Source organism: Syngnathus scovelli, chromosome 11 (assembly GCF_024217435.2).
Source record: "Syngnathus scovelli strain Florida chromosome 11, RoL_Ssco_1.2, whole genome shotgun sequence".
Lineage (NCBI taxonomy): Eukaryota > Metazoa > Chordata > Actinopteri > Syngnathiformes > Syngnathidae > Syngnathus > Syngnathus scovelli.
The window spans coordinates 4,872,662-4,896,250 of NC_090857.1; the positions used below are offsets into that span (position 1 = coordinate 4,872,662).

The 23,589-nt window shown below is 38.6% G+C and overlaps 2 protein-coding genes across 3 annotated transcripts in view; one reads left to right on the forward strand and one right to left on the reverse strand.

Moving 5' to 3' along the window:
* The first annotated feature begins 1,104 nt into the window (after positions 1 to 1,104).
* Positions 1,105 to 5,515, forward strand: LOC125977536 (adenosine receptor A1). Its single transcript, XM_049734106.2, has 3 exons — positions 1,105 to 1,768; positions 3,084 to 3,378; positions 3,466 to 5,515. Exons 1-3 carry the CDS (start codon positions 1,440 to 1,442, stop codon positions 3,853 to 3,855), a joined length of 1,014 nt encoding a protein of 337 aa, XP_049590063.1. The 5' UTR covers positions 1,105 to 1,439; the 3' UTR covers positions 3,856 to 5,515.
* Positions 5,516 to 11,272: 5,757 nt separating this feature from the next.
* cpne5b (copine Vb) overlaps positions 11,273 to 23,589 on the reverse strand; it is a 49,050-nt gene continuing 36,733 nt past the window's right edge. For both annotated transcript variants that reach the window (XM_049733434.2, XM_068652390.1), the window contains 11 exons: positions 21,891 to 21,932; positions 21,719 to 21,794; positions 20,569 to 20,622; positions 19,946 to 20,007; positions 18,428 to 18,474; positions 17,620 to 17,801; positions 17,424 to 17,551; positions 16,486 to 16,588; positions 13,779 to 13,836; positions 13,290 to 13,363; positions 11,273 to 13,064 (listed from right to left, as the gene is read on the reverse strand). In XM_049733434.2, the coding sequence (XP_049589391.1) occupies positions 12,873 to 13,064; positions 13,290 to 13,363; positions 13,779 to 13,836; positions 16,486 to 16,588; positions 17,424 to 17,551; positions 17,620 to 17,801; positions 18,428 to 18,474; positions 19,946 to 20,007; positions 20,569 to 20,622; positions 21,719 to 21,794; positions 21,891 to 21,932 (1,018 nt within the window). In that variant the 3' untranslated portion in view covers positions 11,273 to 12,872. The remainder of the gene's footprint in view (positions 13,065 to 13,289; positions 13,364 to 13,778; positions 13,837 to 16,485; positions 16,589 to 17,423; positions 17,552 to 17,619; positions 17,802 to 18,427; positions 18,475 to 19,945; positions 20,008 to 20,568; positions 20,623 to 21,718; positions 21,795 to 21,890; positions 21,933 to 23,589) is intronic.

Here is a 23,589-nt window from a genome sequence, read left to right on the forward strand (position 1 = left end):
CAGCTAAGATGACTTCTAAAAAAAAATGTTATAAAAGACGTTTTAACAGCCATGTTGTAAATGTGTCTACCACCAGTGCATTAAATCAATTGGACACCACGCCAAACTACTCATTTTATGTGAACATTTGCATCGGAATGAATTTTAATGCCTCCACTGTAAGCTTTCTGCATTATTTCACGCTTTAGTGTTTTTGGAATATATTTGCTTGGGGCACTTTGGAATTTGACATCTTTTGACCTCTGCAGACAATATTTATCATTTTACACATCACCTCTACACCTCTTAAAACTACAATTATAAGGATTGAAACCAAATGAATGCTTCATTTGCACAAATTTGATATGAGGCAATACGAGCAAACAAGAAGAAGTTTGCTCTTGCACTGGCTTGTCTATCTACTAATCTTGTGGGCATGTAAAAAGTAAGAGATTAGTTTCTGATAAACGATTGAGCAAGTAGACACATGAATCATCCCCAGCACGAAGACCTTAACAACACTCAAGGTGATGGAAAGGAGACTCTCCATCAATCATCTTCTGATTGTAATATTCTCACTAAGGTGGGGAATCTACTCCAAAAATCTCATTTGCCATATGTGGACAATAGTAATGGGACACCTAACCAATTATGCATAATTGCAATTATGTTGAACAATTAGGCCTGTATACTATACGATGGATGTCACCCTTGACCCATATTCATTTTTTAAAATGTCAAATGCAAAGTTTGACATCAAACCTGGATGGACCACATGGAGAAACCCCTTAGAAAAAACAGTGACATGTAACCTCCACACAGGATTCAAACTCTGAACCTCCAAACTGCGAGGCAGACATTCAACCCACTCCTACACCATGCTGCCCAAAAATCAAATATTGAATAATAATAGCAATAATCAATCTTAACTTCCAGAATAAAAGCAACAAATAGATAAAGCATGCCTGGTCTTAATGCATCGTGACTTTTGAAAAATTCCAGTCAAAGAAACGAGACAATATCACAACAGAATTACACAAACGTCTTCTTGATAAGATATAACAATGACTCAGGTTTACGCAGAAACTGCGTGAGCCACTCTTAAAACGCTTGCATTTGAGTGCGCTTTCTTTGCGGCGCAGAATGCAAGATTTCAACTCCTCTGTTGTGAAAGGAGCTTTTGTGACTCACTCACTCTCCACCGGAGCTGCGGGAAGCACTCAACCCTTCTCCTCGAACGCCTCCTCGCAGCATGTGCGGAACAAGTTTGGCGTGTGATGAGCGGCTCCGCGTTTCGGAGAGAAGACCCTAGATGAATTCAAGCGGACACCCCAGCGGGACAAAGGATTTGGTGGCTCTACTTGACTGAGTCAGTCGGAGGTTTGTTCCGAGCGCAGGAGTGTTCGGGCCGCTCCGCTACGAGCGCGCACGCCTCCCACCCCCAGACAGTCTCCCCGAAAATGTCTTGGCCGTGGGTTGTCTACACTGGCATGGAGGTGCTCATCGCCGTCTCGTCGGTCATCGGCAACGTAATGGTGGTATGGGCCGGGCGCATTAACCGCTCGCTCCGGGACACCACGTTTTGTTTCATCGTCTCGCTGGCCTTGGCTGACATTGCGGTCGGGGCTCTCGTCATCCCCCTCGCTATCACCATCAGCATCGGACTCGAGACTCACTTCTACAGCTGTCTGGCGGTCGCTTGCACCGTGCTGGTCCTCACGCAAAGTTCCATCCTGGCCCTACTGGCCATAGCCATCGACCGCTATCTGAGGGTCAAAATACCCATGAGGTAGGTGGGACTCCACTTGATGAGCACATCTTCACTGAGCGCCAGACGCCTTTGTGTCTGAAGCCACGCACCATGTCATCTCATCGTGAAGTCAAAGAACAAGGGACGTTAATTGCAATTAGTTGCCAAGGCATCACGACTGCAGTTTGTCATTGTCTCTTAGCCCGAGTGCAAAATAGAATGCAACTTATTAAGCAACTAAGTAAAAATAAAAAGGAGTGAAAAATTAAGACAAATTAAAAACGAGGTGGTTGTAGATCAGTGCCGGCAGGCATGGTAGGGGGTCTTGGAGGATGTTGTTTTGTCGAGGCCTTTATTTGATTGATTATTCCATTTAAATCTTATTTGACCAAATTCAATATTAATCGGAGCATTGTGTTTTGACCAGAGCTGTTATACTGTAATGTAGCTTTCTTGTAAAATGTTGATATCCAGTCTAAAAGCCAATCCACTTCAAGTTTTCCTATGTGACAAAAGGCTGGGAATATTCTGACACAGGATGGATGCATGATTGGTCAATAGGCTCATGCTGGCTGCTTTGGTGACTTACATAATTTCTCTAACTGGCAACTGGCACACCCGTGGACATTATTGTCACGACTTCAACCCAATCTAGATTTGAAATTTGCCTTTTTCATGCAGAACTTTGACTGGATAAAAAAAAAAAAAAGTCTACACACCCTTGTTCACGTGTCAAGATTTTGTGGGATATAAAAAAAAAGATAACATTTCAAAACTATTTTCCACCATTGATGCAACCCTTGTGACTCAATTCAAATATATTTCAAAAATGCTACATAAAAACAAGCTGAGACAATATGGTTGCACAAGTGGTGCCTAATATCATACAAAAAAAGAAACATTTCAAAACTCTTTTCCACCACTGATGTAACCCTTGGAACTCAATATTTAAAAAATGCCAAATAAAAACAACTCCCGAGATAATATGGTTGCACAAGTGGTGGCTAATATTTTAATATTTATGGATGTGTGTCCAGACTTCACCAATCACATTCAAATTTGTGTTAGACAGAAGTCAACACACACATGCCACCATTTCAAGTTCCCTCCAAAATTGAGAAAATGAGGGGAAGGAGGTCAGAAACGTTGGGAGGAGGCGGATCAGATGGCAATACTAAATGAACTGCAGGAATTTATGGCAAGTATTTCCTGTTGAGTCCATGTAACAACAATCTTCCATCTTCTTCATCTGGTTGGTCCAAAAACTCAAGGACAACAATTAACAAACTGTAAGTTTCTGTATGTTACAGTACAGAAATTCTAAACAGTCCGTCCTTCTCTCCTGTAACCATAGCTACAAACGAGTGGTGACCTCTCAGCGAGCCGGGTCGGCCGTGTTGTTGTGCTGGCTTGTGTCCATCCTGGTGGGCCTCACGCCTATGTTTGGATGGAATAACTTACAACATCTCAGTGACAACGGTTCCCTCGTCAGCACCGACCTGGTGGTGAAGTGCCAATTTGAGACAGTCATCAGCATGGACTACATGGTCTACTTCAATTTCTTCGGTTGGGTGCTGCCCCCCCTGGTCCTCATGCTCGTCATCTACGTGGAGATTTTCTACATGATTCATAAACAGCTTAACAAGAAGGTGAGAATGAGGAACAGCGGCCATGTTTGCATCAATGGCAAGTTGAATGGTTCGATATGTGCCGACATCGTGTTTGTCTCTGCGCAGGTGACGGTGAGCCACGCAGACCCCAGTCATTACTTCGGCAAGGAGCTGAAGCTTGCCAAGTCCTTGGCTCTTGTTCTTTTGCTCTTCGCCGTTAGCTGGCTCCCCCTTCACATCCACAACTGCATCACACTCTTCTGCCCCAAATGCGACAAACCACCGAGCGTGATTTTCATCGCCATCCTCCTGACCCACGGCAATTCTGCCGTCAATCCCATCGTGTACGCTTTCCGCATTAAGAAATTCCGCTCGGCCTTCTGGAGAATTTGGAATCAGTACGTTCTTTGTCGGGATCAAGGTGGTCAGCTTCCTCAAAGAGGTAGTCAGAGGATACAGAATACCACGAGGAGGCTGAGGCACCACGATGATGACGATGACGACGATGATGTGTGAACCGTAACGTGGGCGGATCAAGGATTACGAAAAGGACCTTTCTTAAAGGATGTCAGACGGATGAAAGCTATGCTCATATGAGGATAAACAGTCAATAAATCTAACTGACTCAGATGGGAATGTTTTTGTTTATAGATGGGAATGTTTTTGTTTATGTCTCAAGCAAGCACCACAATCTGGTGATGATGTCATATGGGATAAGGGCCTTACCGTCAATGTGAATAACGGCAAAGATGTTGTACCGCATTTTAAACTCCTCTTCGTGACTGAATTTTTTATTTTTTTTCAACAATTGACCGGTCGAGCCATAAGTGTGTGCTTGAGCGGCAGGTACATAGCACTAATTTAGCAAAATTCGAGCAGATCCTTGAGGAAGGATGTATAAATGAATCCTCAGTGATGTACTTTGGGCAAGCTGTGTTCAGGTTGAATGAGCCATCAGTCACGTACGTATGTGTGTCACATACTTTTATAAGTGTGCAGGTTGCAAGCGTGACCACATGGGAAACGGATTTGTTTATCTGCGACTTAAAATAGCATCCTTATCAGCCAAGCCTGAAACTACCATGCCTCTCTTAAGTATACTACAATTGTGTATCGATTGTTGTGAGGAATACTACATCCCCCTAAAAGAACTTCGATTATAGGAGACCTCTTTGATTATGCACTTATCTCTTGTCACTAAACAGATTTGACTCACCTCAACAATTGCGAATTTGCAAAAGTATACTCAGCCTAAAATGATTCCATTCCTGGCTTAATTTGGATTTAAATTCAACATGTTTTTTTATGAATGGGTATCCTCTGGCTATAGATGACGAGATATTGACAAAAGACTGTGCGATATATTTTGAAAATGATGTACATGCCTGACAATTAATGAGGAAATACAAACTTTTGGACCATATTTATATCATTTATAATCAGCATTGAGTGCATAATTGAGTATGAATCTGAATCATTTCGTAATGGAGAATTCAAAAAGTAATAACATCATACAATTGTGTGCCACTTGTGTCATTTTCTGCTATAGTATACCCCGTAAATTCCCTCAATTCAACATTTGGCTCATTTTCTGGTTTAACTGTGTATTATTGTATTTGAATGTTATTATTTATTTGTGGAAACAGTGGTACATATTTATATCACCATCAGCTAATAATAATAACAACAATAATGCCTTTGTACAAATACTTTAGCCTTATAATACCGTAGTAGCAGTTGACTCAATAAACAACCTTGGACACTGTATGAGCAAAGACATTTTTTGGAACGATTACCTGAAAGTTACATTCATGGACTGGATACTGACAACAAAACAATTAATTGTTGTATGTTTGGGATGGCGATGTGGAAAAAGGTAATGAGGATCGGATTCGAGAGGACTGCTTAGCAATATTGTAACAAATTTAATCCAGTGATTCCCAAAAGTGGAATAACTATATGTTACCTGATGCGTTTCAAAGTGTTTGTACACAAGGCCTGACACTAGCAGTTAGTGTGCAAACAGCTTGATTACTTAACACCCTAAGAAAATTAATTGCATTTCTCGTCAACAGAAGAACAAACATACGTATCAGAGTTCAAAAGGAAAATTTACATTTTTCCTTTGTGTGTGTTTCCTGTGTGTTTATACGGAATAAAAACTATGACAACTAAACGCATTCACTTTCTGTCTGACAAAGTTGCCAATATAATTTTTATTTTATTTTTTCACCGACAGACAACGGCTTGATCAACTAAAATTTCATTCTACTGCATTGTGCTTCCCTCTGCTGGCTGCATTTGGAGTTAACTACAACTAAGCCGTGTACTTATATATAAAGGAAATGTAATGTTTTAAATATTGTAGATTTTGTTCTTTTGCTTAATTCAGTGATTTTTATTTTAAAAGATTCACTGACATGTACAATACCGCACTGTTCTAAAGTGAAATAGCCCCTGTCAAGCTATTCAATACAGCATAAAATACACTATGAACGGTAGATAATGTATATTTATTTGAGTCTAGATGTACAACACAGTGATCAAGTTTGAAAAACGCATTGTCGACATGTTACTTAAGACGTAAAGGGTGCCACTGAGCGCAAACATAAACAAATGCAACTCCTTAAATGAGTCTCATGCACAACTGCCAGAGCACTTCAGGGATTTGGAAAAATGAATGAGGTAAAAGTGTTTTAATGCAAGTTAAATTAAATTTAATTTAATGCACAGCAAATTATTGATCTTACTCAGGTCACTATTGTCTTGCAATCAGTATTAAATTGTTTGTGTGTGTGTGTGTGTGTGTGTGTGTGTGTGTGCATGTGTGAATGACAGATATTTATAGGAATGTTACCTAAACCTACAGTAGGATGTAATCTGCATGCTACAGTAAAAGCTAATTTTGCTACCTACAATAGGTAATGACGTCGTAAAAACAGTTTTCCCTGTATGGTAAATATTACATAGCATGTTGTAAACGTCATTTTTTGCTCTACAAAATACAAATTCACAAATTTCAAGTATTTATAGTCACAGCTTCAAGTGCATTTTAAAACAGTCATTTGGCAGGAGGCTTTGTGGCAAAAGTGTATAATCAACACAATTTGAACAAGAACCTAATTTTAGAGGGAAAAATTTTAAGGCAAACAACGCGCTTTAACAATTAAACACCATAACGAAGTATTGTACGTTAAGAACGGACTTATCTGCATCTAACATTTTGATTTCGTACCCATCGTTGTCAAAAATTGAGATTTGGTATGCTTTTGATTGATAATGAGGCTCCACATGTGATTTTGGTGCAGCATTGTTGTTCAAGTAGGTTTCCTCCTCAGTGAAACAACTTTCAATTGCGTCTTATATCCGTTTCCACCTTTACCTACAAGGAAACAAGCAAGAAATGCACTCAAACACAAACCTCGGCGCAGAATAAAAGTGTATAAACCAACATATGCAATCACATTTTCAACTTTTACTGTCAGTTAAGAATGACTATTATGCTAATAATGCATTCAATGTGTCTTTACTTCTTGGAGGTGGAAAAAATAACCCCCTCCAAACAGAAGTGAGGAGAGTTGCAGAGTCAAACCAAATCAGTAGAGTCACTTTAAAAATAAAAATAAAAAATACCACGAAAGTATCAGTTGTCTTTGATTCACACATGGCAACATCTTCCCACCCAGCCAGTCATTCACATTTATGCACTGCATACACCACTGATTTTTACTCACATTAACATACCTGGTATTCATTTTAGTATTGAAATATTATTAGTATTGTTTGTGAAATAAACCATTTTGATTGGCCTGAACCTTTTGAGTTATTTTCCCCAAAGTTTGTTGGTGTTGTGTCTTACCGTTGAGCCAGGCTTGTTACAGTATTTAAGAGTGTTTTTGCAGTCACTTGACGGCATCGAAAAGACAACATGCATGCATGCATGCATGCATGAATGAATGAATGAATGCATGAATGCATGAATGAATGAATGAATGCATGAATGAATGAATGAATGAATGAATAAATAAATAAATAAATAAAGAAAGAAAGAAAGAAAGAAAGAAAGAAAGAAAGAAAGAAAGAAAGAAAGAAAGAAAGAAAGAAAGAAAATCTGCTTACCCAGCCACCTTGCTGACCCACCCACGGGGCAACACGGTTGTTGAGAAATGCGTCCACAGCTCTCTGGGCTTTGTCTTTCAGCTCAGGGCACGATTTCATCACAAGAAGCCCGAAGGCAACACAAACTTTCATGACCTGAACTTCTGGAGCCAAGTCGGTTGCATTCTGAAAGGTTTGAGCCTTCACATAGGTGTCCACACCACAGCTAAAGGCTTCCTCCATGGCCTGGAGGGAATAGAATTAATTGTCAGAAACAAGACATCTTTTTTTAAAGGAAACAACATCCAAACAGAGTAATGTGATATTTTACTTTTCTTTTTTTTGCTTTCATATTTATGCTTAGTTTGGTTATCATCTGTGTGTATACAGTCTCGTACAGAAGTAGCACTTAGTGTGAGTGCATTTGGAAGTGGTTGAGCACATCCTTGTTGTTGACCTTGGCAAGTTTTCTTTTAAAACATACAATTCCCAATATCTGCATAAAAGTGCACATAACCCTTGCAATTATTTTTAGGATTCAGTGGGTGGCAACAATGATTTGTGTGTGCCTACCTCTTCTGCTAAAGCACACTTGAGGTCTTTTAAAGCGGCGTTAAATTCTGCATCTTGAGTCAGAGACTCGGCCACTTTTTTCAGGCTTTCAGCTACAGCAACTGGGTCAAAGTGTTCTGGAAAACAAAAGGAGAGTAGCTGTTAAGTCAGGAACATGAATGAATAGCGCTCACAATAACATTAAAAGGTGTACCTAATCAAGTTTAAACGTGTTTATGTCTTTCAGTTTATCAGTTTAATCATTGCCCAAGGAAGACGCGCCCTTATTTTAATGGCGATCGCTCGCTTGAGATTTTGGTTTCATTTTACTGGAAGCGGTTTCAATACTGTTAAATGTATACTTATATAAGTCTTGTGTACAGTACAGTTGGACGTACGCTTAGTATGTAAATAATAAAAACGACGTGAAATGCAGGTTATAGTTTATATGTAAAAAAAATAATTTCCAGTTCGAAAATAATTCTCTACATGAAAAACTTACCATTGGACACTGGGCCGTCAGTTTCCAGCTCTTCATCGAGTTGACAGTAGTCAACTACTTCGAAGTCTTCAAACAGACATTGGACGATTTGAGTGGTTTGACGCCTAATTTGAGACAATTGTAGTGGTCCAGCCATTGTTGAGCTTCCTCACAACTGAATTCTACGAGACGAATGTCTTCTTTGTTGGTTTGCTACACCTGGTTATACTGCCCTCTATCGTTTACCGTCAGTACTTCATCCTATCTATTTTCTGTACCGTTTGACCTCATATCAGTGCATGTTCATGAAACACTTTAAATAGAGGGCTCTCAAAATGCTTCGACATGTCTAACTTAAAAAAAAAACAAAAAACGTCACATTAACATGAATACAAAACAATCAAAACATCAAATCGAGTCTTCACTCGAAAATGATCAGATTTTATATTTAGCCATCAAGCTCATTCATGCAATAACGTAGCGCAGTTTATGTCTGCGAACAAATACATAAACATAATCAAATAAATATTTCTAATTAATAAACCAGTACATAAACAGTACATACGATAGCCCTTCGAGAAGCCTCAACATACAGTACCTCATTTTCCCAGAAGATGGGGCTATCTTCTTGCATATGATGTTTTGGGCACCTTTCCACTTTGTTGAATGAACACACCCTGTGTGCATGCATTCTTCTAAGCAAATGGTGCAGTGCAGAATGATGCCCATTCGCATCTCAAGTAAGAGGTATTGGTTGCTAACAGGCAGTACAGTAATATCTGATGATATTTCTATTTTTACCTGTTTAATGGTCATGGACAAAATGTGCATGCATGCATTGGAAATTAATTTTTAAATTGAGCCAATTTTCAAAGTAGCTCACTAAAAATAATAATTTGGTGGTATAGTAGCGTCATTAAAATTTGAACAAAAGGCAAACGAACCATACTTTATGAGTAAAAGTCTTGATAGGAGCCTACTCCTGCATAGTGATAAAATGGCTACAGGATGTAGAGTTTGGAATGACTGTGTGTGTGTGTGGGGGGGGGGGGGGGGGGGGTAGTTAACAATTAATTAGTACTGAGAGGAAAGCAGGAGAGGCTTTTAATTCTTTTTTTCTGAATGCTATATAAGCAGTTTCAAAGGTCGTGACATTTTCAGATATATTTGTTTTCTCCTATGCTGCTACTTTAAGAGTGCACTCCTGATTTTTTGTTTTGCTTCCCCCCCATCCCCCTGCTCTTTTCTGATGTTACATACGTTTGATTGCATTCATGGTACTGCATCTGATATATGCATTGTACGATACTTTATTATGTGTGAATTAAGAAGGGTTGGATTGCAGCTATAATAAATCTGAGTTATTCATTTAGATCCAAATGCACTGATAAGGACGCAGTTCATCAATCATTAAAGATGAACTCATTGACAGTGAGATATCATTCAGCAACCTAGTTTGGAATTCAAAGTTTGTAAAACATATTACAATTGTGAACTTTGTTGAACTTTGAGAAACACAATGTGGAATTCCAAGTCCATTCATGAATTATTAAGTCTGCGATTTTTCCCCTATAACTTTCTCGTCGGTCTTTTTACTATGTAACCAAACAAGTAACAACACGTGTCATGATTCAAAATGTCCCATTTTGGTATTTCTTTAGACATCATCTGACTGTTTTCTCTCAGGGACCAACCAAAAAAGAAATACATTTTTGTGAAGGTCATTGGTAAAGGTCAAAATCTTGCAACTACAAAGAAATACAGTATGTCCAAATACCTGGAGAGTCAAACACTTTGGTTTAGGGACTAATCCTCCATTTGCTCACCAGCCATCTGTTAACTGCAGTACAACACAAGAGTGGATGTCACATACATGTGTCACACTCACACCCTGAAATGACAAATGTGAAAAATAACATCGCAAGTGTTCATTTTTTTCCCTTTAAATTGAACTTTAATTTAAGGCAATCCATTACAAAGCATTTCACAACCAACCATTTGACACTAATCATGTACAATAAAGGAAAGCAGAGTGTCATGCAAATAAAACAAAGAGAAATAAATTCTATAATAAACAACAAAGATAGATTGTGGTATTGAAAAATAAATAAACCGTAACATGCTAATTACATGCTACAATATGGTTTTTTTTTAACCACTGGTGAGAGAAGAAATGTTAGGAGAAGCAGGTACAATGGAGAAGAAACAGCACACTCCCATGCATGTTGGCTTGTTGAACAGGTTTCTATTCCGTAAAATGGCAGTAACTGTATAAAACAGTTCAGGACACATGCAGCTTATGCATATTGAAAATCACAACCCTAAAGGGAAATTAGATGTGATTGATGGCAGAAGCAATGACCTTTCATACAATACAAAAAAAAATATTTGTAGCAATTCCTCTCCAAAAATATCAAACATATTCAATAAGCACTCTTTAATATTTAAAGTGCTAACGGGATCAATAGGCAAATCAGATATTATATTATCATGCATATTGATCACATTTACATGTGTACTGTAAATGGTTTCCTTCTATCTAAAATATTCTGCCATCCAGCTGTACTTGTGTCTAAATGTGAAATAAAGTGAACAAATTGTACATCTCTCTGAATGCTACATTGGGAAATGATGAGAATAAAATAAAATAAAATAAATAAATCTGTGTTTTCTTTAATAACATAGGACACCTCAAAAATAGTCATCATGGAAAATTTGGATGAAAACCAAAACCCTGCATGAATTAGTGAAGATAGTGACTTGAGAAGAATTTGGACAAAAACATGTCATATATTGTGTTAGTTTTTTTCATTATCATATTTTTATTATCGTGTTTCAACACTGATGGTTATAATCTAATGCCTTATTGTGAATTGTGTAAAAGGCAACTTTTTGTTGTTGAGCTTTTAAAGGGTCCCATTTATTTAAACACAAAGGGGTTTAATTTTGGGACCCATGTAGATCTGTGCGTAGATGAGTTGGACTAGGTTTTGGTAATTTTGAAAACAATTAATAATAATAATAATAATACCTCAAGTCTGCAGAGCTCACATCTGTCATATATTTTTAGATTTGAATCGAAAGGGTCTACAAAATTATATTTTGCTTTTTCTTTGGCTTTCTTTGTGAGACAATCACAGATTTGGTACCAGTGATGTCAAAGAGGAACTGTTTGATAGAACTGGAAATGGAACGCATTGGCATTGTCATATGCAAGGAATGATTGCGCTACATACGTCTCTGTCTTTGTTTTTAGTTCATTATGGCTAACATTACAAAAGGCTGATAATGTTGAGAAAAAATCGACAATGTGCACCGGACGACGAGCTGCCAGTGATGTCATTTGGACCCTGTGACCGTTTCGTTCAATTTTCAGCATTTCCCATGGGAAAAATGTTTGAAGGTATGAACAAAGCAGATATCTACCAGTGGGATGGACTGAGGCTGTCTTTAGAGGTTCCAACACATGCCAGAAAATTGCAATTTCCTGCAAATCTACATGCAGGTGAGATACAGTCATCAACAACAAAGAGACTGGCCAAGTGGTACAAGAAAAAAAAAAAATCAACAAATAATATTTGAAAAAAAATACCTTTAATAATGGTGGCATGTCAACAAATGCGAGCAAGCAAATATGAAGTTATCAGCGCAGAATTGTAAGAAAAGAAAAATGAACCAGAATGTTGACCACGCTTGTAAAAATAATCTATCAATAAATCTGCTTTATATTCTTGGAATAAATTATGTTATTTGGAATTATATATATTCATGTATAAGGATGAACCTGCAACGGCTCGTAGAGACCATCTGCTATTAATATGGAAATCAAACAAAAATAGGTTTTGCTTTTCTGAAGTTTTATCAACTGTCCATGCCACTGTGAACAATACTATTTTCCAGTAAAATGTAAATAAGGGGACTCATGTTCTTATAAACCTTTCCTCAATAAGAGAAGGGCAAGGTCTGAGGGTATGAAATACCTGATTGATGTTTAAAGAAATCAAATTGTAAACTCCACACGGGTATTTTTCATTAATCATTCCTGATGCATCATTGAGTAAAGGAGATAAATCATCTCCAAATATAAAAACTAATTCCAGACAAGAAAAGGTGTCTGGAAATGTTACCGTATTAGGCCACACCAAAGACTGAGAAGTAGTCCTTCAGGTCAAAGTTGACATGTCCTGAAACACTGTCAGAAACAAGCACAGACAGGCACAAGTTTTAACCACAACATGATCTTTTTGTTCCACCGGCCAGCTGTCCATTTAGACGTCAAACAGTCTCCGCCGCAGTTTTGATTAAAAAAAGGCTTTTTTGAGTCCTGGAAAGTTTGCATCTTTTCTTCAAGAAAAAGCAAACTTTATGAAGATGGCTGCTTCATGGATAAAATGTCATCTGGTCAGATTTGTACAAGGTGGTGTGTGAGTCCGGGCGGCGTGTACGGTGGCGGGGCTGGGTTGGGTTTAATCCCTCGACTCTTCATGTAGGAAATGAACTGGTCGGGAATCTCTGCTAGCACGTCTTTTGCCAGACGGGCCATGCTTAACACATGGTTACCTGTCCGGTCCATATAATCTCGGAAAGGGACAAACTGAGGAGGAACAATACAAAACGTGATATAAAACACACTTCAAGCAATGTGAATAAATTCATTTTGATTAAAAAAAACATCTATCTACATTGAATCAGTACTTTCATTCATATGAATGGTGTACCATGAAACTAGTTTTTCCCACTCCCCCTTTTCTGACCTAGCTTCTGCATCTGAGATGACAGCAAATATCTAAAACTTTTATGCTCTGATAAGAGCTGTTACCTGGACAATGTCTCGCTCTGCCAGTTTCCCTCGGGAAGAGACACGAATGTCATCACCATCCAACTCCACCATAGCTGCGAGAACATAAAGGCGTGAGTGGAAAGCAGGGAAATAAATTATTGATGCCGCAGCTCACAAAAGGCGGGAAGAGCTTTGAGTGCTCTGTAGATGCATATTTCTAATCAAATGGAAATGAAAAGTTTGTCATTATGGCCTCTGACATTCACAATCATCTTTCCTAATAATTATCATCAGCCACTACCTCTGACACAAATTAGTGACAAAAATTTCCTCATAATAATAAACTGCAATTTAAAATGTGAATCACTCCCTTTAACTCAATTTAACAGTTTTGTTGAAGAACTCATAAAACGCTTTGAGTCCTGCAATAGCTACATTGTTACCATGGCAACGTTTCTGCTGCCTACAGTTAAAAACCTGATTAATATTTATCATTGCAGCAGGCTTTAACCATAAAAATCACCATACCGTCAAATTCAGCCTGACCCACTCCCACGATGATGATGGACATTGGAAGCTTTGCACCCTACAGAATAATCAAAGTAGAGCAATTAAAAAAAAAAAAAAGTGAACACACTATCCACTCATTAAAGGAAAGCGGAAGCTTGTACAACAATAGCGACATTGTGACTTCAGAGCAGTTACATGCTCAGCTATCCATGGTACAGCTAATGTTCTGTAATGCTCTTTAATGATCTGAAAGTCCCACAAGGCTTAAACAGACTAACAAAAGCAATGCATCACATCAGGTAAGCAAAGGTGAGAATGGGAATATTCTTATTCCACACGCTTTAGTCCCCTGCATCCGCATTTTGTTGAATGCTCCCTAGTATCAGCTTTGGTTCACAAAATATTTATCTTCATGCAGGAGGAGGTGACACCAAGTGACAATATGAACAGCTACACGGATAAGCAGCTGCTTACATTTTACTGTGGCAGAGCAAGTTCAATAAGCCACAGGGAAAGTTTAGGTGAGTCATGTGATGAGTGATAAAATATGTTTGCGGGAGGCTCAGAATAGATGGGGTGGCCTCGAAATAGATGGAAGCTGTTGTGAGCTTGGAGAGGAGGGAAAGGGAGGAGATGCCAACTTTACTTGATACAGCATCCGTCCTCGGTCACTCGCCCAGCCACTCCCAAGCCACACGTCCATACTAACAAAATCATATTGATTGCATCATAAACATTTAATTGGAACATATTAAATGTTGTTAAGAAGTACCAGAAACAGAAGAAAGCAACATTTTAAAAATTGTTATCCATTATGTATTACAAATTCTAAATATGCCTAATAAGCTTTTTTTGCATTGAGAATTTATAGCAAAGTAAATAACTGTTGTCACAGACACAGATAAAAAACAATAACTGTCAACATATGAATACAATATGATCTGTTATAGTAAATTGATTGGCATGTCAAGTTAACATTCCTGTGGACCAAATGAAAATGGTAGAGTGCAATTTCAAATCTGATGACTAATGGTTGAATGGTAAATGCATGAATAAATGTCAATTGGCAAACAATATGATTCAAAGACAAGCCAGCCCAGTTGTTGCTCTAACAACTTCCAGCTATTTACTTTAATGACATTTGTCTGGACAATTAGGGAGCCTCTTTTAGCAGAGCTTCCCCAACCGCACATCAGCGTAATAATGAGTATTCAACACTTCTGTCAGTGCCTGTCCTCCCACCCACACACACACACACAGACAAATGTGTGCGCGTGTAGCTCATGACATTAAAACCAAAAATAACCTGGCAGTATACCATGCCCTATTTTTTTTCTCGCCCAATGCTGATGACAGCCTAGAATCAGCTCAATGAAACAACAAAGAAACCTTTAATTTCCTCAGCAACTCATTGCGGATGTGCTCCTTAAATGTAATTGTCATGGCCACATATCCTTTATTGGGATGTCGATTTAGGTGACCTGATGTCCTCTATTTATAACGTAGAAAACACATTGCATACTTATAATCAGCCAAAAATTTATTTATTTATTATTATTATATTTATTTATTTATTTATTTATTTATTTTACAACTGGCTTTTTGCCTCATGTTATCTGAGATAGGCTCTAGCTCACCAACAAGATAAGCAGCATAGAATACGAGTGGAAAGGACTTGCATTTCCCTTTGGTTTGACTTTGTTGACGCCCCCTTCCCACCCTGCTCCCCCTCTTTTTTTTTTGCATATCATCAGTCACCCCTTTAAGTTTCATTCGAGAAAATCCTCGTTCCAATCAAAAGGGTGGTGGAGTGCTTTTGGCATATGCGGTGAGATGAAGAATCAAGACCGACAGTTAATAAGATGAGAGAGTGAAAGAAATCAAAGGCTATGAAGGATTTGGTTCTATAGGGAAAAAGGGGTGACACGTCTGGGGGAGAGCTGGACTTGATCCTCGAGAGGGGATGAGAATAAAAGTGACAGCAGAAGTCTTTGTATGTGTGGGTGAGCCAGTCTAACTTTCCAAAGGGAGACGACAAAGAGGCCAGAAGGAAGGTGACGAGTGTTTGACACATGGTATTTCTTAAACTCCATCTTTTCTCTCACTCTCACACACACAGAGGTTAGTAACAAAGTCATGCAACTTTTTCTCATGCTGTCATTATTTTAGGGAGAAAACACCTTGGCAGCATGTTCAAAAACAACTCCAAAAGATCCAAAGAGGGTAAAAGCAGAAGTGGAAGCGGCAAGCAGCAGTCATAGAAGAAACCGTGCGATAGAGCAGCAGGCAAGATCTTAAAAGGAAGGTGTGGCTGTTCTAATGTGTTGACTAACAGTCGCAAATTCCCTTTAAATCCAGTCTGCTGGGTGTTCGGAGCAGCGGCTGGCTGCGGAGGAGGTGATAGGTGCTTAGAAGAAGAGAACAAGGGAACAGGTTGTATTCAAAGATAGCGAGACAAAAAACATTTGGGAGGGGGAAAAAAAAACATGTTGACTAAGGAGAGACCAATTTATTTTTTGGAAAAACTTGTTGAATAAGATTCTCAGTGTGGCAAATTTATGATAAAAGCCCATGAAAATAATCCTCGGCTTCTTCCGTTAATTGGACAGCTGGGAAAATTGTGAAAAATGTTAATGGGTTAATCCCATCACCCTTTTTTTTTTTTTTTTATGAACATTTCGATTAAGTTGCATCTTAAATTAGCTCCGGCCTTCCCCACACTTACATTAACAATGGCCTCTTTGGTTTGAGCCATGTCAGATATGACTCCGTCTGTAATGATGAGGAGCACAAAGTACTGGGAGCCGTCTTGCACTGACGCCGCGTACCTGCGATTAGACATTATGGATTTTCAAAAACAGCAAACAAACATCAAAATGGGGTTTTCAGATAGCGCTTATCAGAATTAATTCTGGAGTACAGCATCATTTTTTTTTAATTGACAGATTATCATCTTGTACCATAAATGAGTGAGATTCATACCTGGGTAAATTTTCTCATATACTAAATTTAAACAGGTCGATTGTCAGAACTTTTTCTGAGTAAATGTTTGCCTTGGAGATCAATACCAGCTTAAGTATATTTTGACCATATCTGCTGACAGCTGTCTTGGGATCGAAATATCCGTTCACATATGTCAAGTCTTATTTCTTTGTGTCTGCGCCGTTATTGGTCTAGACAATTAATCCAGAGACAGAGGAACACACTATTATTGGCATTTTCTTTGTAACATTTTATACCATCTAAGGAACACCTAAGTATGCCATTAAAACATTTGGATTTGAAATGAATTTAAGAAAAAGAAATGAATGAAGTCATTTCAAAGAAGAAAATCTGGCCCTTGATAATAATCATAGCAACCTTGCTTTTCCTTCATGTAACTTCTTGAACCCGTCAAATGATGTTTTTTTTTTTCCTTTTCTTTCTTTGCCATTTATTGGTCTTGAATGTCACATTCATTGCAAATGAAACACTTTTTCATCTCAATAACGGTTTTGTGGTTGAAATGGAATTGTTGTGAGGGCAAAAGAGGGACACACCCTTCCAGCATGCTTGCAAATGAAATACTTTTTCATCTCAATAACGGTTTTGTGGGTGAAATGGAATTATTGTGAGGGCAAAAGAGGGACACACCCTTCCAGCATGCTTGTGTTGTTTGTTCACCTTGCGACATGGTTCACCACCGGTGCAAAGTTGGTTGGCCCATATAGTTGTACTGTCTTCAGACTCTGGTGGTAAGCTTCTAAAATGCCCTCAATACCATTGCAGTAAGGATTCTCCATATTTCCATTCTGAGGAAGGAGCACCAAATAAAACTCCAGTATCATAAAGTTGCTCTCCGAACAGCAAATGAATTTACCAGTGGAAACTCATGTGAGACTCGTCCATCGGGGGGTAGTTTGGCTCCAAAGCCGAGAGCGGGAAACATCTTATCACTGTCATAATCCTGAATGATCTCCCCAACAGCCTTCAGGGCCATGGCGTAGGCGTTCAGCTGGTACGGGTTCATGTAGTGGAGTGAGGTGGACTGGGAGGGATTACCTGTTGATTACACCAGCGACACAAAGCTCTCACATCACTTCATACAATATTCAGGTCAACCAACTTCTTCAAACGGACCCCATCACGACGGAGGTTACACACGATTTCACAAAAACTCTGTATTCTGAAATATGAATAGAGAAATCCATGAGTATATACGTATTATGGCCATCATTGCGTAAAGAACTTTAATGAGGCAAACTGGAGGACGGCTAAAGTTCAAACCTCGATACATTCATTACTGTGCCGTGGCTCGTTGGACAGCTTGCCGATAACTGTGACCTTTCGGAATATCAAGAACGGCATGTTACTTGGTCATTGACAATTAACCAATATTGGGAAATCAATACAGGACTAAATTCCACAGAATCAACCGTGGGCTTGTTTGAGATTCAGTGACAGAACAAAATAGACAAAAAGATGAAAATGGAGCTTTGTCCTGTATTTTGCCGACTATCATCTCTATTTACCGCATAGTGATGGATCAAGGTGACAATTTTGTACAGTATTCGAACAAGGCGCCAGCTCACACGTCTATTTGTGATCGATTCCGAAAAATGAACATGCCACAGTCAAAGAGCACTTCTATCACTTCTCGCTTTGCACATACAATTTGTATCACTCACCGTTAGATGCTGTGAAATCGATGGCTACAGTGAAATTGATTTGCGTTCTAGAAAGGGAGAGGGGGGTGGGCGAAGAGAAAAATGTAGAGATGAAACAGGCAGGAGTATCAAACATTCCTCATCAAGTTTCCTAAATGATTTCCTATGGTGCCAAAGGTCCAGAAGCCATCAGTACTTCAATTTGTCATTGCCATTTGTCATATGTAGTCAAGCATAAAGAGGTCCCTCAGTACCCTAAGAAAAATTGAAGTGATTATACCCGTGTACTTATCCCACGTTCACCTCCACTAGGAGCAGTGGAAGGAGGAAGCGACTTGCCAACCAGTAATTAAAGTGACGGAGCACTTAAGAACAAATCATAATCTAATTCTCCCTCGCTGATGAAGTTCTGCCTTCGTCTTGTTAATTTACGGCAAGATCTCGTAGAAGGCCCAAATGACAGCCCCTCATTACATGTGAACGCTCGCCCAGAGGAAAGCAGGAGAATGATAAGCAAATGAACGATTTAAAGATTCACATTAACCTTTCCGTTTTAGGCTGAGACTGAGAATATGCCAACGCCTGACCCTGCCAACCTTAGCATTAATTACACATGCTTGTATAATTCATGAGGCATCTGCGTGCTATGGTAGCTTTACAAATTCTCTTGCGGGAAATAATGTGACAGTGATGTCATTCTCTAAGCTCTCTTCAGCAACAACTATCCAGTGCGATTATCTGCCTGTTTGTGCAACGTGTGTAAAGGTCAGTGTTAGAAAAGATGCTGTGACATCTTTTGGAGACTCTTGTCACTTTGGTGAATCCATATTAAATGAGTGCTTTTGACATTTGTTCACACTCCCGTCCCAGGAATGATTGCTAGCGCAAACCAGTTGACGCACTCTTCTCCTCGGGTGAAATATTTTTTCGACATTTAAACAATTGGTGAACATCTTTTCTCGTAGACGTAAAACTCAAAATGTTTCATTTATATCTGAGCGGAACCCCTCTATTAACAGAAACAACATTTTAATTCAGTTTATTGTTTTAAATCTTATTCAGCGCAGCTTTATTATACTTTGGGAGTTTATCATTCTCCATCATGTTATTCCATGCTGAAAAAAAATCAATATACTGATTGTATTTATTTTCTCTTGGCCTGCTATTTCATTATTAATTTAAACAATAGGAGTAGTTTAATTATCTCAACGCTAGCCAAATCTGACAGTAAATTGAGCCACTTCATCACAATTGGCGTACTAACAAGTTTTGTGACTATTTGGTACGTAATTCCCCACCAAACAGCAGCAAGCTCCTGAGATGTCAAGCGTAAAAAAAAAAAAAAAGTGGTTTTGTTCCACCGTAATGATCAACATTAAATTGCAGTTCCTTACTGGTGAGTGTTCATTTAAAATGAGAAAATGTTTATATTCCTAAAAAGTTTATTTCTAATTTAAAGTCATTGTGACATTATGCAAAGTGTGAAAGCAATTCTCAATCAATTTGGAGTCGGTTAAAAAAAAAAAAAAGTGCATTTACCCTCCTTTGATGTAATCTAAGAATGTGAATTCTGATTCCACAGAGAATGAGAGCAGCGTCACCTAAAAGACACAACAACAACAAAAACACAAATGAGATTGAAAACAATCTACGTGATTTGATGGCCAAACAACTGAAGCGTCGCTTCCCATCAATGACTTTCAATGTTGAGTGAGCGCTTGCCACACATGCCGAACGATAAGAGTCGTCTGCTTTTTAGATGATTTGTTGACTTTACCCGAGACAAGCGTGAAGATGATTTGTATCACTTGTTATTTGTATGCATTGCTTGCAAACGGCCACACAAGCAAGGAGGCTTGGGGAAAATTGCTTGATGACATCTAACGTTGTGATCTATCAGTTGGAATGCCATTCAATCTGTGAACTACAATGATTATCGTTTTTGTGACACAACACCTAAATGAAACAATCGAGTCAACGACTGAGCACAAGCGTGGAGCTGTACAAACTGTTTCCATCCATTTTTGTATTCACCAAAAATACTCAATTCTCACAACACCCTCCACCAAATGTGACAATTGGACTGAAGAAGTGAAAAAGAGAAATAACAGGAAAGCACAAAAGAGGCAAACTTCCAGCCTTGATTAGCTGCAGGCACTCACAGTTCCAGAGTTGACATATTTCTTTTTCTTCATTTTCTTCTTGGTATTTATAACCTAGAAATGAAAAAAAAAAGGAACCAATAAGAGAAATGTCTTTGCCTCGGATAGAAAAAAAAAAATCCCATACATATCATTATGGGAAAAAATATTTTATTCAAATGACCTTAAAGGAGCATTAGGAGATTACAGTTATAAACTGGATTTATCGTTTGCTCCATTACAATGGAAGCAAGTTAATGTCATTCAAATTAAAGTTCAGTTTTTCACATAGCTCACGTAGAAAAGATGCATTAGATCAAAAAGACAATTAGAGCAAACATTGGAGTAAATGTAGCTCCTGCTAATGCTTGTACTGACACAGTGCATCCATCTTACCAGACATAAAGTAGTTGTAATGCATTAAAATGGAGCCCAGCCAATTTAAAGTCCAGTTAGTCTTCATGGTAACGGTAAAATTACAGTCACATCAAATCTATTTGGCGATGAGGATGAATATTATGATAGAACCAGGAATGTAACATACTGCTGTGTAGTGGTTAGTCTTAGATACTAAAGTTAACTTTTAAACACCTGATTTAACCCTTTGGCCCTGGTCTCCAATGAGACTGATGTGCCCAAATACAATGTCTATTGATGGGTGTGGTGGACAGCAGGCTCAAGGTGCAACACTTACTGCCTCGAGAACAAGCGAGAAATATCAATTTTGAGACCAAAGGCGTCTCAGCTCATTACTTTGATTTTCTACGGATGTGAGGCATGAAAATGACAACCCCTAATTTAACATGGAGGGATAGCAATTTGTCTGACACGCTGAACAATCTGCTGATGCAAAAAGTGAAGAAGAAAAAAAAAAGCCTTTCAGACTCTCAGGGAGGGAGAGAGGAATCAAGAGTAAAAGATAATGGAGATGACATTCAGGACAGGTATTTATCCTGAGTTTGGGGCTAGTGAACCATAGCAACATGAAGACCCTGATATGTCTTCTTTGTTGCTTTGCACAGACTCAAATATTTGCTATTGCTAAAAGAAATAATGCCTAGGTACATAAATAGAATTGTTAACACAGGTGTTTTGTTTTGATAACTCCCTAAAAAATCAAATAAAATTAAATAGATAAATAATAATAAAAATAAAAATGTCAATGAACTACCTCATACACATTGAATTGACTCTGCCCTCGTGCTAATTCTCGGTAGCTGGTGGTGAAGTCCCCGATGAAGTCGTGGCTGGCAAGACAAAAAAAAAATGCACGAATCACTTGGACAACTTGTGAGTTACAAACAATCAGGCACTTACATCAACAAAAAGACAATTCCACTCACCCGCCGTCTCTATCCCAATCATACACCTCCACTTTGATTGTTCTGGAGAGAAAAAAAAAAATCAGACAGAAGACAGACGTTTGGCAAACAGAAAGGAATTTGTTTTGGAATAGTATAGTCCAAGAAGATGCTGAAATTCATTTCCCAGTTTTCATCTTCTAAGCTACTTGGCTTCTTCCAGGTCCATATGTACCAAGAAGAATTTATCCAAATATGTTGAATGCCATCTTGTGTTTGAGCAGGACTATATCCCAGTAACATGACAATCAGGCTGGTGGATGAAACACAACAAAGCAAACAGGCTCAATTCTGATGTTCAGAGGCTCTACAAGTATTGCAGAAGGAGGAACATTATGATAACGCGGCTGGCGAGATATTGAAGAGAGGGCGGTTATTTTTATTTGGTAGTTGAGCATATTGCACATAAACCCGTCGGCATAAGAATCAGCATCTTGGTGTTTACTTGCATGACGTGTTTGTGCTGGTAACAGAAGCTTTTTATATTTATCTGTGGGCAGATGTTTTCCCCGTTCGTACTGAATCGTGTCGTACACAATATGAAACAGATTCTTTTCACCCCCCGAGAATTGGCAGCAGTGTGGATTTTTCTGCAGATCTCCAATTCCCAATGTTTGTCATAAATATTTTAGTGGAGTTTGCATTTGACTGTGTATCATTTTCTTCTTAGCCACCAATCTGAGCTCCTTTTGCACTCAGTGCTTCGATCAATTAACCAAGCTCGTATTTCTTGTGTAAAAGTGGAGAGGCGTTTACGAGTGTAACGTTTCAAGTGGAATCTGCTTAACGCAAACACAGGATACTGTCAGAACATGATGGTCTAAATGACAAAATACAATTATGTCATCACATGAACGTGTCCGCAAACTATCATCAGTATTAAACACTTCACTCACAAACAAGCCCCTCATGTATAATTTTATGATGATAATTCCCCACGTGTTATTGATTTTACAAAAAAAAAAAAAAATTCTGCACTCAAGAGCCAATTGATATATTATAATTGGCATACACAGTTGCTGGTGCCTGGAACATCTGCCTCTTAGCATACATCTATGATCAAGTAGCCATTGTTCACGCCCACAACAGCGGAAACTGACTTTTTTTTGTCTGCCAAAATACCAACACTCCTCGACGCAGAAGTATTTAATTGAGTTTGTGCATTGTTAATGGGTGTCACCATTTTGATGGATGAGATTAATTCAGTTGAAGTGAGGTTTGGTTTTGTTTTTTGTCTAACAACCGTAGCACACAAGGCAGTATCTTGAGAGTAACAAATTTGACTTCCACTAGTGCAGCAGGAGAGAAATGTTCCTGCAGAGCAAAGGAAAAACAACTCTGTGGGTACCTTCACAACTGAGTTCCACTGATCTCCCTCCGGTGTTTCTCATCTTTCCTAACTTTACCTTACATAGGAAGTTCCACCAACCCAATTTCAAAGAAAGCTGTCAAAGAGGACTGAGAATAAGCCAAACTAGTTCCCTGCCATCTGGCCTCTGTTGCTGTGAGGTGGCAGGTTGTTCTTTTGAGGTTATCTTCAAGCATGTGAGCCAGAGAATATGTGCTTGACACATTGGTGGTTAAAACAAGATGCTTCTCTCTTAGTTGCAAAAAAAATTGAAAATTCAGATAGAGGAAGAACAAGAGGCAATAACATTTCATTCATTGTGTTGTGCAGCTT